The 12,997-nt window shown below is 46.5% G+C and overlaps 1 protein-coding gene across 1 annotated transcript in view; it reads right to left on the bottom strand.

Moving 5' to 3' along the window:
- Window positions 1–12,997, bottom strand: part of Hunk (hormonally up-regulated Neu-associated kinase) — a 114,659-nt gene that overhangs the window by 7,291 nt on the left and 94,371 nt on the right. Inside the window, exons 8-9 of the mRNA XM_036203815.1 lie at window positions 8,943–9,026; window positions 3,680–3,727 (exon numbers count right to left, since the gene is read on the bottom strand). Coding sequence (XP_036059708.1) covers window positions 3,680–3,727; window positions 8,943–9,026 — 132 coding nt within the window. The remainder of the gene's footprint in view (window positions 1–3,679; window positions 3,728–8,942; window positions 9,027–12,997) is intronic.

Below are 12,997 nucleotides of genomic sequence, written 5' to 3'. Positions count from 1 at the left end.
TTCCACAGCGGCCACTGCCATTAGCAAGGTCACAGGCAGCCGTGATGAGGAAACAGCCTGGGCTGGCCCAGGGATTTACCCCAGCAACAGGCTGAAAACAGATCTCCAAGCCCTCAGGTCAGTCCTGTGGACTGTGGACTCCACATGGCCGGGGGTAGGGTCAGGAGGTGGCAGCTGGGGGACATGCAGGAAGTACTCCTAATAAAAGGAAGACCTCAGCTGCACTTCTGCCTCTCAGCTGTGCTTCCCAACACATGGAACCTTCCATCACATCGTGAGGCGCAAGAAGGCCTTCCCTCCCCAGATGCTAGCCTCAAGTCCTCGGAAATGTACAAAATAAACTTCTGTTGTTCATAAATGATCTGGTCTCAGGCATTCTGTTATAACAATAGAAAATGCACTAAGACATCCAGGATACTATGAGGTGTGTTCTAGGTGATCATGGGAAGGTCAGCAGGAGAAAAACCACAGTTTCCAGGGCTCTCTGCTTCTCTGTTTCATGAAACACAAACAGTCCACTTTCTACTTTTTCTAAAGCAAAAGAGAACAAGATTTTATAGCAAACACACAGAGACAGACAGACATACACAGACACAAGCATGTGCATCAGCATACACAAACACTCACTCACACCACAGATGTACACATAGACACAGACACACAGCTAGATACATACACAGACACACAGAGAGACAGATAGATAAATCCACAGAGACAGATAGACAGACAAACACACAGAAGCACATATAGACATACACACACACACACACACACACACACACACACACACACACACACGGAAGATATGATGGGTCTGTCCTGAAAAGTCTGGAAAAACTTCTTTTGTTCATTTTCTTTTTTAATCTCTGTTCTTATACAAAGTCACCATTTCTATCTGTGTTAATATCAGAGCAGGAAGAAACACACACGAGGTTCCCTTTAAAACACAACTCCATAGAAAGGATCAAACTGCATTCACCCCATTTTAGAATTAAAAAGACCAGCAAAGGCTCCTTCAGGCTGCAATGCAGCCCCATGCATAGAGGTCTGCCTGCAGCTGGAGGGGTCTATTGTAGCTCCTTTCCAGCCCCTTTGGAGGTTCTTGATAGTTTAAGTCTCAGGTTATAAAAGTTCTGGGGCTGGTCTCCCCAGGCAGACTGAACTTAGTAGCAGGAAGTATGTGAGCTGTGAGTGTCTGCTGCAGAGGAATCCAAGGCTGGCCTGGAAGACCAAGTTTCCCCTTGATCGGGGAGGGATATGGAGAAGTGGGGAATTGCTTGCTGGCCCAAACCTTCCAGGTATTCCTGCTAAGGCCATCTTTACTGGACTTGTGCCCCAGTGTGCAAACCATCAGAACATGCATCTCCACAGAGATTTCATTGAAACTATTTCCAGGGAGCTGTCAAGAACTCACCCCTGAAAACTCCTTGAATGGGATGAACCTTTGGCCAGTACATGTGTAAGTGTAGATGTCCAAAGAAGAGATGTTTATTTAACCACTGCCTCAAACACGTGCCAATGATCACCCAGTTAGACCTTTTCATTTGTTTAACCTATTTTCTCTAAAGGAAATCCCCTAAGGAGCTGGATGCTAACAATGCCTTATATAACAGAAAATAATCTTCAGAGAGACAGACTACACTCTTCCTTCCGAGGGCATGTGTCCCACCTACCAGTTCTGAGGCTGGCAGGGTCCTGGTTCCCTGATTCTCCTCAGTGAGGGTTCCCTAGCATCTGTGAGGCCTACAGGACTGGTGAGGAAATTCACAATCTTCACCCCTAGCATTTTTTCCTTATAACCCACAGGACAGTTTGACAACAATTCAGACCAGAGAAGGTCACATGAGGTGGTCAAGAACCTTTGTGTGTGTGTGATTGTCTTTGTGTGTGTGTGAGAGAGATAGAGAGAGAAAGAGAGAAACAGCCAGAGAGAGACAAAGACAGACAGACAGACTGACCTCTAGCCACCAATTCTACCCACTAGATACACATACAAACAGTTACAAAATTTTTAATGTGGGCTCAGAAAGGATGATTTGCATTAAGCTCCTTAATATCCTGTACCATTCAATGGAAGAAACAGATCCACTGAGCGTTTAGAGACAGTGTGTGTCTGCTCCAGCAGCCAACCTGAGGGAAAGGCCCAGTCCTCAGCCTCTAAGTCCTGAGCTCCAGAGAGCTGGTCCCATTCAGAGTCTCCCTTCCTGATTCTCTAGAGGCAAGGCAGTCACCAAAGAACAACCACCATGGTGGTAGCTTAGCAGTGAACTCTATTCCTGGCTCTCTGCAACTTGCTGTGACCACAGGCAACTCCCTGCCATCTCTAGGGAAGTGCATCCCCATCTGTTAACTACAAATGTGGTCCTTCCCAGCTCTGCAGCACAAGTAAGAATCCATCCTGCATCTGCGTCGTATTCAGACTGGCAAACGCTCCGATTTAACAAGGCCTGGGACTCTGCACCTCCTGTCATCCCAAGCTGGAGGAAGGACTGCCCCCCTGGGGAGCTGACTTCTCTCCCACACAGAGGGTAACTATGGCACAGGAAGAGCCCTGGAGGCTGAGGGCACTTGGAGATCTTCCATCGGTGGGTGAATTCCATCAAGTTCAGCTGACTGGGAGCTTGGCTGATCACTAAGGAGCTTCATCCAGCTGCTTAGAGAATCAGAGCCAGCCACCTCTCCCACCCTGGATGGCCAGTGTTCCCAGATATCATTAGACAGCTGGTACTGGTTCCTCGACACTTCTCATATTAGAGAAAGCCAGATTTGGCAAACACAGAAAACAAAACAACACAAAACAACAACAAAATCTACAAGTGAGTTTATAAAAAGAAGAGTTAATTCATAAATCAGACCACAGAGCCAGGACCCCTGGGCTGCTGCAAACGCTGTGTCTCATGCAGAAGAAAGAGAAATGCAAGACAGTGAAAACACAGTCAGCTCAACACTGCAAGCACTAGTCTATCTGAGGAGAAACTGATCAACTCTTGGCAGGATTCTGCACACCTCAATTCAGGGTAAGAAAAGAGGGCTGCAGGGGTGGGTCCAGGACAGACACTGGCTGGTACTCAGGATCACATGGTGGTTCGTTCCATGTGTCAACTTGGCTAGGCCACGTGATCTGGTGTGCAGTTAACTCCAGTGTACATGCTACTGAGTAGAGGGTGTTAGCATCTTTAAGCACCTCATCAGCAGACACTAAGTGCGGATGGTCTTCCTCAGTGTGCTGTGTCTCACCCAGTCAGCTGAGTAGAACAGGAAGAGTTGGAGAGCTGCCCTGTGCTTGCTACCCAACCACGAGGACCTGCGTTTGGATGTCAGCACTCAACGCAGAAAGCCAGCGTGGTCTTGGGCATAGCTGTAACCCTGGCACTTTGGGGGGCTGAGAAAAGAGGACTTCTGAGGTTTTCAGCCTAGCTGAAAACACAGTTACAGACTCAGGGGGAGACCCTGCCTCAAAAGAATGAAGTACAAAGTGTTAGAAGAGGCACACCCAATGCACTCTCCTGCCTCCATAGTTAGTTTCACACACAGGCACATAAACCACACACGCAAGAATTTGAAAGACGGTTATCTGTCTGTCTATCAATCTATCTTTCTACCATATTTCTGTTTTCATGTGTGTATGCAAGTGAGAGAGAAGGTCTGGCTAATCCATCAGAAACCCCCAAGCTCTTACCTGCACAGCATGGAATTCAAAGTCTCTTGTCCAGGTATCCAGGGAGGCCTGTGAAGACACCAATTTTCATCAATTCAAGAAGCTACAGCTATTACTTATTCCCAAAACCCCACCCCAAGTCTCTGCCTACTCCTCTGATGGAAAATTAATCACTTCAGTATATATAATATATTATTCTATATTCTATTATGTATAATTATATATTTTATGGGCACTGAATTGCAGTGTAAGGAGGGAGCAGATGTCCTAATCTACATGTAGGGCAGATCTTCTAGGTGAAGTTATTAAATGCTAAGACTCAGAAGGTGTGCTCTCCTGACAAATGAGAGCAATTCGACACGTTTTTCCAACAGTGAAGACATCCATGGAAATAGCACCTACATCAGGAACTAGACCCCATCAGCACCTGAGAGTTTCTCCTCAGATTTTCTTCCCAGCCCAAACTCTCTGAAACTTTTAATTTTAATTAATTAGTCAACAAATTATGTGTATGGGGGCCACCATGGTGTGCATATGGAGGACAGACGGCACCCTGTAGGGGCTGCATCTTCTCTTTCACCAAGTGGGTTCTAGGGAGCAGACCCCAGTCCTCAGGTAGCAAGTGCCTTTACCCGTGGCTCTCCTCCCAACCTCTCTGTACCGAGTGTAGTTACCCCGCTAATTTCCTACAGTGCAAACCACTTGACCCGGCTCCACGCTTTATTTTTTTATTTTTTTAAAAAAAATCTATATGATATAGTTTGATCCTGCTTTCCTCTCTCCCAGTTTCTCCCAGATCCTCCCCATCTGACTTTAGGTTCTTTCTGTCTTCCTCTCAAAAACAACATAAACAAAAACAACAAAAGCCAAAAATCCAAAACAAAACCCCAATAAGACAAAAAAAAAAAAAAATGCCCAAACAAAACAAAACAAAAAAAATAATAATAATAATAATAGCAGCTTACAAAAAAACATGCTGTTTATTTTGTGTTGGCCAACCCTGCCCTGGAATGTGATTGATATACCCAGTAAGACTCCATTGGAGAAAACGGATTTTCCTTTGATAGCAGGTATCAATTGCAAATAGCTCCTTGGCCATAGTGTGTGTGTGTGTGTGTGTGTGTGTGTGTGTGTGTGTGTGTATGTGCACGCGCACCGTATATATGCAGGTGCTCGTGGAGGACAGAAAACAGCTTCAGATACTCTGAAACTGGGGTTACAGGGTGTTGTGTGACTCCATGCAGTGCTGGAAACAGCACCAGGGTCCTCTGCCAGAACAGTAACTACTGGGCCATCTCCCAGCCCCAAGTCATATAGATGTTTAAATAAGTCATAAGCTGCACATCTGAATATTTACCTTTAAACTGACAGTCCCAATAGGTTAGCAATATCTCAAACTTTCTAGGTTGGAGTTTTAACCTCTGGGACCACAGAATATAACCTTGTTTGGAGTCGGGTCTTCATAGTGATAGCTTAATTAAAATGAGGTGGTCAGGACAACCCTTCTGCAGTGTGATTGGTGTCGTTACAAGAGGGGAGTCTGGACACAGGAATGCACCTACAATGGCATGAGAAGGAAGCCCAGCAGCCACCATCAGAAGCCTAGATGAAGGCTTCGAGCAGCTTCCTTCTGCTGCCCCTCAGGAAGAACCAGCCTAAGTCACCAGGACCTCTAGAACTGAGAGACAGTAGAGTACAGGCCTGAGTGATATTTTTTACAACAGCCAGGTCAGAAGAAGCCAGTTCCCTGTTGCTCCATGACCAAGGTCTTGTCTGGAAAGATCTCTTGCTTCTAGCCTACATTTTATGAATCGACATCATTTTTTAGGAGATTTCAACAAAGATGGCATTGCACCACATTTTTTTGGGTTCTCACTGTGAGCTTTGAACTCACAGAGCTCTATAGGTCACTACCTCCTGAGTACTGTGATTAAAAAAAGCACGCTCCATTACACCTAGCCCATCTGAAGTCATTTTCAATAGCCATTTTAAAAATGATGACCAGCCTGTCTCTGCCCCAGTGGGCCTCAGGGTTCTCTGGACACCACGCATTGGTGTTTATAATTGAGGTACTCCCCCACTCCCTTTTTGAGACTGGGTCCTTCTACATAGTCATCCTGACTGTCCTGAAACTCACATGTAGACCAGGCTAGTCTCCAATTTACAGAGATCCCCCTGCCTCTGCCTCCCAAGTGCTGGGATTAAAGGCTTGCGCCACCATACCCAATTAGTTATATGTTCCAAATTTACAAAATAGTCTCTTTCTTTGCACAGGGAAAGGCAGAATAATTCTTAACATTCTAGCACTGTGATCCCCAAAGGGAAGTTTTGAAAACTCAATTAAGCTTATTTGTCCTCTAGTACAGAAAAGAAGAGAAATGAGGAGATAAAGGAGGCCACCCACACCATGACATCCTTGGAGCTTGTGGCCCTCCAGCCAAATCCCCGAGGAAATGCAACCTTACACTCAATTCCCTGCCCTCCCCTTCACCCCTGTCTTGTGTCCCCTCTCTTCTCATGCCAGCCAGTGGACCTCCCAAGTTGCTGCACCAGGGAAGTCTGGGCCATCTAAAACCTTCCTAGAACTTTTTCTACCCAGCCCCACTCCACTCTCTAGGTTCCAGCAGAGACAAGTTGAGCAATCTCGTCATAGCCTGTAATTCAATTAGCAGAAGTAACACTGCACATTGGAGAAACAAGTGAATCATAGGAAACTGCAATGCAGTTGGCCCATTAGTGCTCCTATTTAAATCCTAACTGTTCAATGTTTCAGCAGACGTTTAAAACGTCCGCCGTGGGTTTTCGGGCCAAGTGGAAATAACGGTCAGAGAATGAGAGATGGGGCTCTTTCCCATCAGGGTTCTGGCACTTAGAGGCACAGCCACAGAAGGCGGGGTGTGAGAGAGCAGACAAGAAGACAGAGCACAGGCGATGAGGCACAGAGGACGCTCGGGGCACCCGCACCTTTTTTAAAATCAAATGCAAACATAGAAATGAATTCTGCATGTTCCAGACTCCAGCAAGGTGGCAAGTCTCAGTGCACATGGTAGCGAGAAGCCTTTTCCAACTATCTGGCAACAAGGCCACTTGTCTATGATGCTGGAGGCACTGAACTAAGAGCTAGAACTTGGAACACTCTAACCTCTTCAGTTGCCTCAGTTCAATCCATGTTCTGACCTAGGACAAGGTCCATTTTATTCTTTCATTTGTTCACTTAGCAAATAATTTACTGGTATCACGGTACTTCCACCATGCCAGGGACCATGCAGGCTCCTTGGAGGTTAACATGGTCCTTGATCTTGTGGAACTCATGGGAGAGTCATTCATTCATTGGGTGATCCCCTTAAACAAATGAGAAAGTGCTGAGACCAGCCCTGTATGTAGGCCACTATACGGCAGCTGCCTTAGAGAGAATGGGGACCTAGTGGCAGATGTCAGGAAATGCCTTGGGTCCATGAGGAGCTGGCCAAGCCTCCAGATCTGAAGATACATGGGCACTGAGGGAGAAGACCCAGGAAGGAGTAACAGAGTAGGCACAACCCTGGCAGGCAGAGTGATAAACAAACCCCAAGGCCCAGAGGAGTGGGCACAAAGCAAGAAGGCTAGGCTTCAGTTGGGTGTGAGGCCAAGACCTGGGGCCCAAGCAAACAGCACCTGACTCCCGCACAGGTGGCCACATGGTGTGGAGCCTCCAAAGGCTTCAAGAAGGGAAGTGACATGATGTGACTGGAGATATTTCAGTCACCTGGACAACTGCCCAGCTCTGCTGAGTTTTGACCATATCATCTTCCCTGATCCCAAGGCCTACCAAGCATCCCTCCCTCCCGGATCTCCCAGCTCCTCTGGCTTTTTTCTCCCGTGCCCTCAGGCTCTGTCTGTCTTCAGTGTTGTTGAGCTCCTGTAACATTCCCGCTCAGGCCTCAAGTGATCAAATCCCGAGACAGCTGGGTCAAGTGAACCCCAGCAGGAAGCCTCCCTAGCAGCCGGTGAGCCTCTCACGTGGCCGGGAGACCTCAGTCTGAAGTAGAGACCTTTCTGATCTCTCCTTCAGTAAAAGAATTCCTGGGTTTTCCACAAAGTTCCAGCGACAGGTCCCGAGGAGTTCTGACAAATTCTCTACAAGGAACGGGTATGGCTCCTTGGAGCAAAACTGAGTTAAAAGAGCAACCCTGGTGGGCAGGAAGCCCTGTACTCCTTGTGCGGGGTCTGGAAGTCAATGTGCGCTTTGGGTCCAAGTTTGCAACCATCTAAGCGGCCCCAGAACATTAGTTGTGACTGTGTCCATGAACTGTAGTGTTTGGCTCTCTGGTACAATGCAGGTCACCTCAAGACCCTGAGGACAGCTGACTGGAAAAACTCACTTCCATCCAGAATTTTCCCTGCCCTTTACCTTACTTCTTCCTTCTCAGCCCTTTTTGAGTACCCCAGTTTTTGTTTCCAACTGTGAGTGCTAAGGGGACCCATCTAGATGGGGCTTTCAGAACAGGTCAGCACATCACAGAGATGTCCATGCTTCATCGTTATAGCAGCTTTGCTCACAATAGCCAAGCCATGGAACAAACCTTGGTGTCTGAGGGATGGGAAGGGAAGGTGTAGTCTATGTCCTACACACACAAAGGGTTTGGCTTGGTTTTGTGTTTTTTCAGCAAGAAAGAATAACAAAGTTGTGTCCTTTGCAGGAAAATGGATAAAACTGGGAAAAGTCATTTTAAGTGAATTAAGCCAGCCCCAAAAAACAAATATCATTTTTCTCTCATGTGTGGTCCCTAGATCTTATAGAAACACAAAACCACATATGTATATGCCATGAATATAGAAGCAAAGCTGTCTAGGGGAACAGAGGACTAATTCCAGAGCAGGGAGATGAAGGAGGGGGAGGGAGGGAGAGAGGGAGGGAGGGAGGAAGGAAGGGTATATATTTAAAGTAGCTTATGGACTTGCATGAAATGTCCCTATGTAAAGCAACACTATGTATAATTAATATATAGAATGAAAATTTAAAGATAAAAGACATTTAACAAATTTCATTGAGCAGACTAGGAAAGAACAAAACAAAACAGCATCTTGTCTCCCAAGACTGAATGTCAATGGTCTGGGGTACGGACTGAGCACACAGGTGTTTAAATGTTCCTGGTGATATGTGGCACATAAGGCCTGTGGTTTGGAGGCCGAGCAAGGTCGGCTAGACTGTAAACCAGTTCTCCACGGCTCTGGAGCTCCGCTGTGAGGGGGTGTGTCCTTCAGTGTTTCTGTGTCCAGTGGTAACTGTTTCAGGCCCACTCACCTCGTAGGGCTCCTTGGCGGCTCTGCACTTCTCTATCTGGTAGAGCTGGGTCTTGTAGCAGATGCTGTCTTGGATGTCAGATTTCTACCAGAGGAAGAAATAAAAAGCACAGCTTAAGTCTTGGGACACGGAAACATCCATGACACAGTCATGAATTTTTCAACCAGTGCTCAGCTCAGAAAAAGTCAAAGAACGGCCAGGCCAGCACACCAGCAAGCTGCAGTGCAGGGCCGCATCCCAGCACTGAGCCCGAGGAAAGCCGGGGCCCGGAGTCAGGCAGCCCTGGGCCAGTCTGCTCTCTACTGGATCTTGCGTCTTTCATCTGCCTAGTGTTTACTGTAGGAGGAGAAAGCGGAAACCAAATAATTAAGCTGGAAGAACAACCTACTTAGCACACTGAGTAGGAAGCGGCATGCTCCCTTGCTCATTGTAAACAGGGGCGGGAATGTAGCTCAGCTGGTAGACTGCTTGCCTAGCACCCATGAGCTCCGAGTTCGATCTACAGCATAAACAAAACCAGACATGGTGGCATACTCCTGCAATCCCAGGAGAGTGGGTGCTGAAGGATCGGGGTTCAAAGTCGCCTTTGACTATATAGAAAGTGTGAGGCTAGCCTGGGACAGGAGACCCAGCCTCAAACAAAGGAAAACAAAGCACACAAAGGAAGGCCACAGCAAGCCACGGAGGAAGCTAGTGGAGGAGGAGGCTTGCACTGCTGTCTCTTGATTCTAAGTGGAAGAGAAAGGAAGGCGGACACACAGGGGGAGGTGGGCATCCGAGCTCACCGGATTTCAAAATCACACATGGGTTGTTAGTGATTGGCCAAGATTAACTATGACAGTGCCCATGGGGCAATTCACTGAGCCACATCTGGGTGTTACTGAGTGGACCAGATGCAGCCGTAGGCGGAGATCAGTCCACTCCACTTGCCTACAGCTTGGATTCTCAGCCCTGGTCCGTCTTACGATTGAAGAGTTAAGTGTCATTACTCAATAAATCCAAACACTTCTCCAGTCAGAGCTGCAAGGTCTGGGTTTCCAGGGAATGCTTCCCAGGGGACAGAACCACATTCAGCTTTGCAACACTTGAAACTGATGCTGGACAAAGTTGAAGAAGAAAAGACAGCAGGAGGCAAGGAGCCTGGGCCAAACAAGACACAGCCTAAGAGTTCCTGACACTGTGTCCCTCCTGCGTGACCTGAGCTATGCCACACAATCAAGAGCGTGAATGACCAAGCCTGCTCCGTGTAAATGTGGAAGTAGCCATGGGACACTGCTTCTGGAACAAGCAGCCCTCCATCTAACTTTGAGAAACACAAAGACCTAGAACACCTAAACAAAACAAAGAACTTCCCTATACATCAGCCCCATCAAGACACTCTCAAATCCTGAACAGCATTTGTCATTTAAAAAACAAAATCAGGGTTGGGGATTTAGCTCAGTGGTAGAGCGCTTGCCTAGCAAGCACAAGGCCCTGGGTTCGATCCTCAGCTTAAAAAAAAAAAATCAGAGTGCGCACACCCTCCTCTTGAACCATTTGAAAGATTAACTTTCAGCCTCTGACATGGTCTCCAAATGATATTACCTGGAGCCTGAATGAAAAAGTTGTACAGAGGCATCTATAAGAATACTCATGTTGATAATTTATCATGTACCACTGCACTAATACATCATCTACATCGTAAAATATACAGCCAAGTAGGAATTTAAAAGGATATGATGAGAAAGAGATTTGGAGATGCAGTCTCTTACAGAAGAGAATTGAAAAACAGCCTCAAATCCCGCCTGTCTCTTAGGGTCTTCTGATGAGAGCAGAAAGCCACTGCGTGGGACGGAGATCATCTTAGCCCTCCCTTCCCACTCTGAAATAAGAGACCATATCTCCGTGGTTTGCGTGGGGCTCCCGGAAGCTCACCTTCTGGAGCTTGGTTCCTCATGTGGCAGTGTTAGGAAGTGGTAGGAACTTCACAACAAAGGGGACTGGCACAAGATAATTAGGTCATCGGGGGCATCGTTCATGGAAGCGACTGATACTGTCTCATGCAGCATGTCAGTTACCAAGGAAGTGGCTGTTACAAAGTGAGGCTCCATCCTCACTTGGCCATTCTGCCTGAAGTTATTTCCCTTCTCTGGCAAGTTGTGACAGAGGATGGGGATGGTCCTCAGAGGCGTGATCTCAACTGTCACTTTCCAAAGCTATCGGCTCAAGTAGGCCTTTTTTAAAATGAGTATCCAGCCCCTTGGGTATTTTGTTATAGTAACAGAAGACATACATACATACACACACACACGCGCACACACACACACACACACACACACACACACACACACACACACACACAGAGTAATATATGTTACAATGTATATTACATATTACATAATATATATTACATATTAAAACTTTACTATGATTGCAGATGCTGTCTTTCCATGTCAGTGTTAACTGTCAACTTGGCACAGCCTAGAAGCACTTGGAAAACAGAGTTTCAGCTGAGTAACTGTGTGCCAGGTTTCTCTGTGGCATGTCTGCTAAGGACTGTCTTGATTATTAATTGATGCAGAGGGCCCAGCACACTGTGGGCAGTACCTCCGCTGTGCTGGTGGTTCTGGGCTGTGTAATAAAGCTAACTAGCTAGAATACAAGCCACTAGCGACAATCCTCCATTGGTCCCCAGCTACAGCTCTCATCCTGACTACCCTTGATGACGGATTGCTATGTGGAAGTATAAACCAAATAAACCTTTCCTTCCCCAAGTTGCTTTCCGTCTGAGTATTTCATTGCAGCACCAGAATAAGACCAAGATAACACGTCACCTGATGCCTTTGTCCTGTGACTGAAGGCCACCACAGAGGTACGTACCATCTCATAGCCTCAGAGCTCAAGATGGGTCCCCACCAGAAGTACAAAACATTTATTTTCTCGTGATCATTCTTCTTGTTTGGAAAAGCATTTTAGTGTTTCTTTTCACATGTCTTTACTTTTCAACACACACACACACACACACACACACACACACACACACCAAAAGAACTCTGGGTGTATTTTCTTGGAAGCAAAATATAAGCTGAATCAGCTTGGGAACACCTGCACTTCCATCCAGATGTTTGGCTGACCTCCGGTCAAGCTTCTTCATATACATGTTATCTAACTACCTCGCAGCTTATCTGCTAACAAGAGCTTCAACGGGACCCTCATGCCTCATGGACACTATTTTGGTCATTTCTGCTCTCTCAGGGGGATGCGTTTCTCCAGCTGCAGATGAATTTTCATCTTTTGCTCTAAGACAGAAACTTTAAAATGTTTCTAAACCTATTGCTTGGTGGGATTTTGTGATCCATTAGGCCATTGCGTGACTTTAAACAGCACTGAACTATCTCTAAAAGTCTCTGATTTACCATCTAGGCTCTGTCTTCCTAACAGAGACCCACCACCAGATCTCAAGGTGCCATATACACATGACCAAGGTGTCTTTAAGAGACACCGGACCCAGGTGTCTTTGAGAGGGTTCAGCCAGGCGGTGGTGGCGCATGCCTGTAATCCCAGCACTCGGGAGGCAGAGGCAGGTGGATCTCTGTGAGTTCGAGGCCAGCCTGGTCTACAGAGCTAGTCCAGGATAGGCTCCAAAACTACAGAGAAACCCTATCTCGAAAAAGCAAAAAAAAAAAAAAAAAAAAAAAAAAAAAGAGGGGGGGGGGGTTCAATCAAATCTCAGATTGGCTTCTGTCAACCTTGGGCTTCTCTGGCTGACCTCCTGTTAGAGCTGGTTGGTACTCACCTACCCTTCTGCATTCATGTGGAACAGTTTTGCATAGACTCCATACATTGTCTTACAGAATTCTTTTCAAAAGATTGTCCATTGGAGATGACTGACATCTGAACTACTATGGCCAGGATGATAAAGGTGGCATAACACCGGCGTACTACCATCTACCCATAAAGTGGGCATCCAAACTGTCCTTCCCATGTGGTACAAGGCACACTAGGCCTTTCTTTTATTTATTTACTTTTAGATTTTTTTTAAGGTGTATGAGTGTTTTGCCTATATGTATGTGCAT

The sequence above is a fragment of the Onychomys torridus genome, chromosome 12, assembly GCF_903995425.1.
Source record: "Onychomys torridus chromosome 12, mOncTor1.1, whole genome shotgun sequence".
In the NCBI taxonomy this organism is placed as follows: Eukaryota; Metazoa; Chordata; class Mammalia; order Rodentia; family Cricetidae; genus Onychomys; species Onychomys torridus.
Note: the sequence above shows the minus strand (reverse complement) of the source record. Positions and strands in the feature narration are given on the sequence as shown.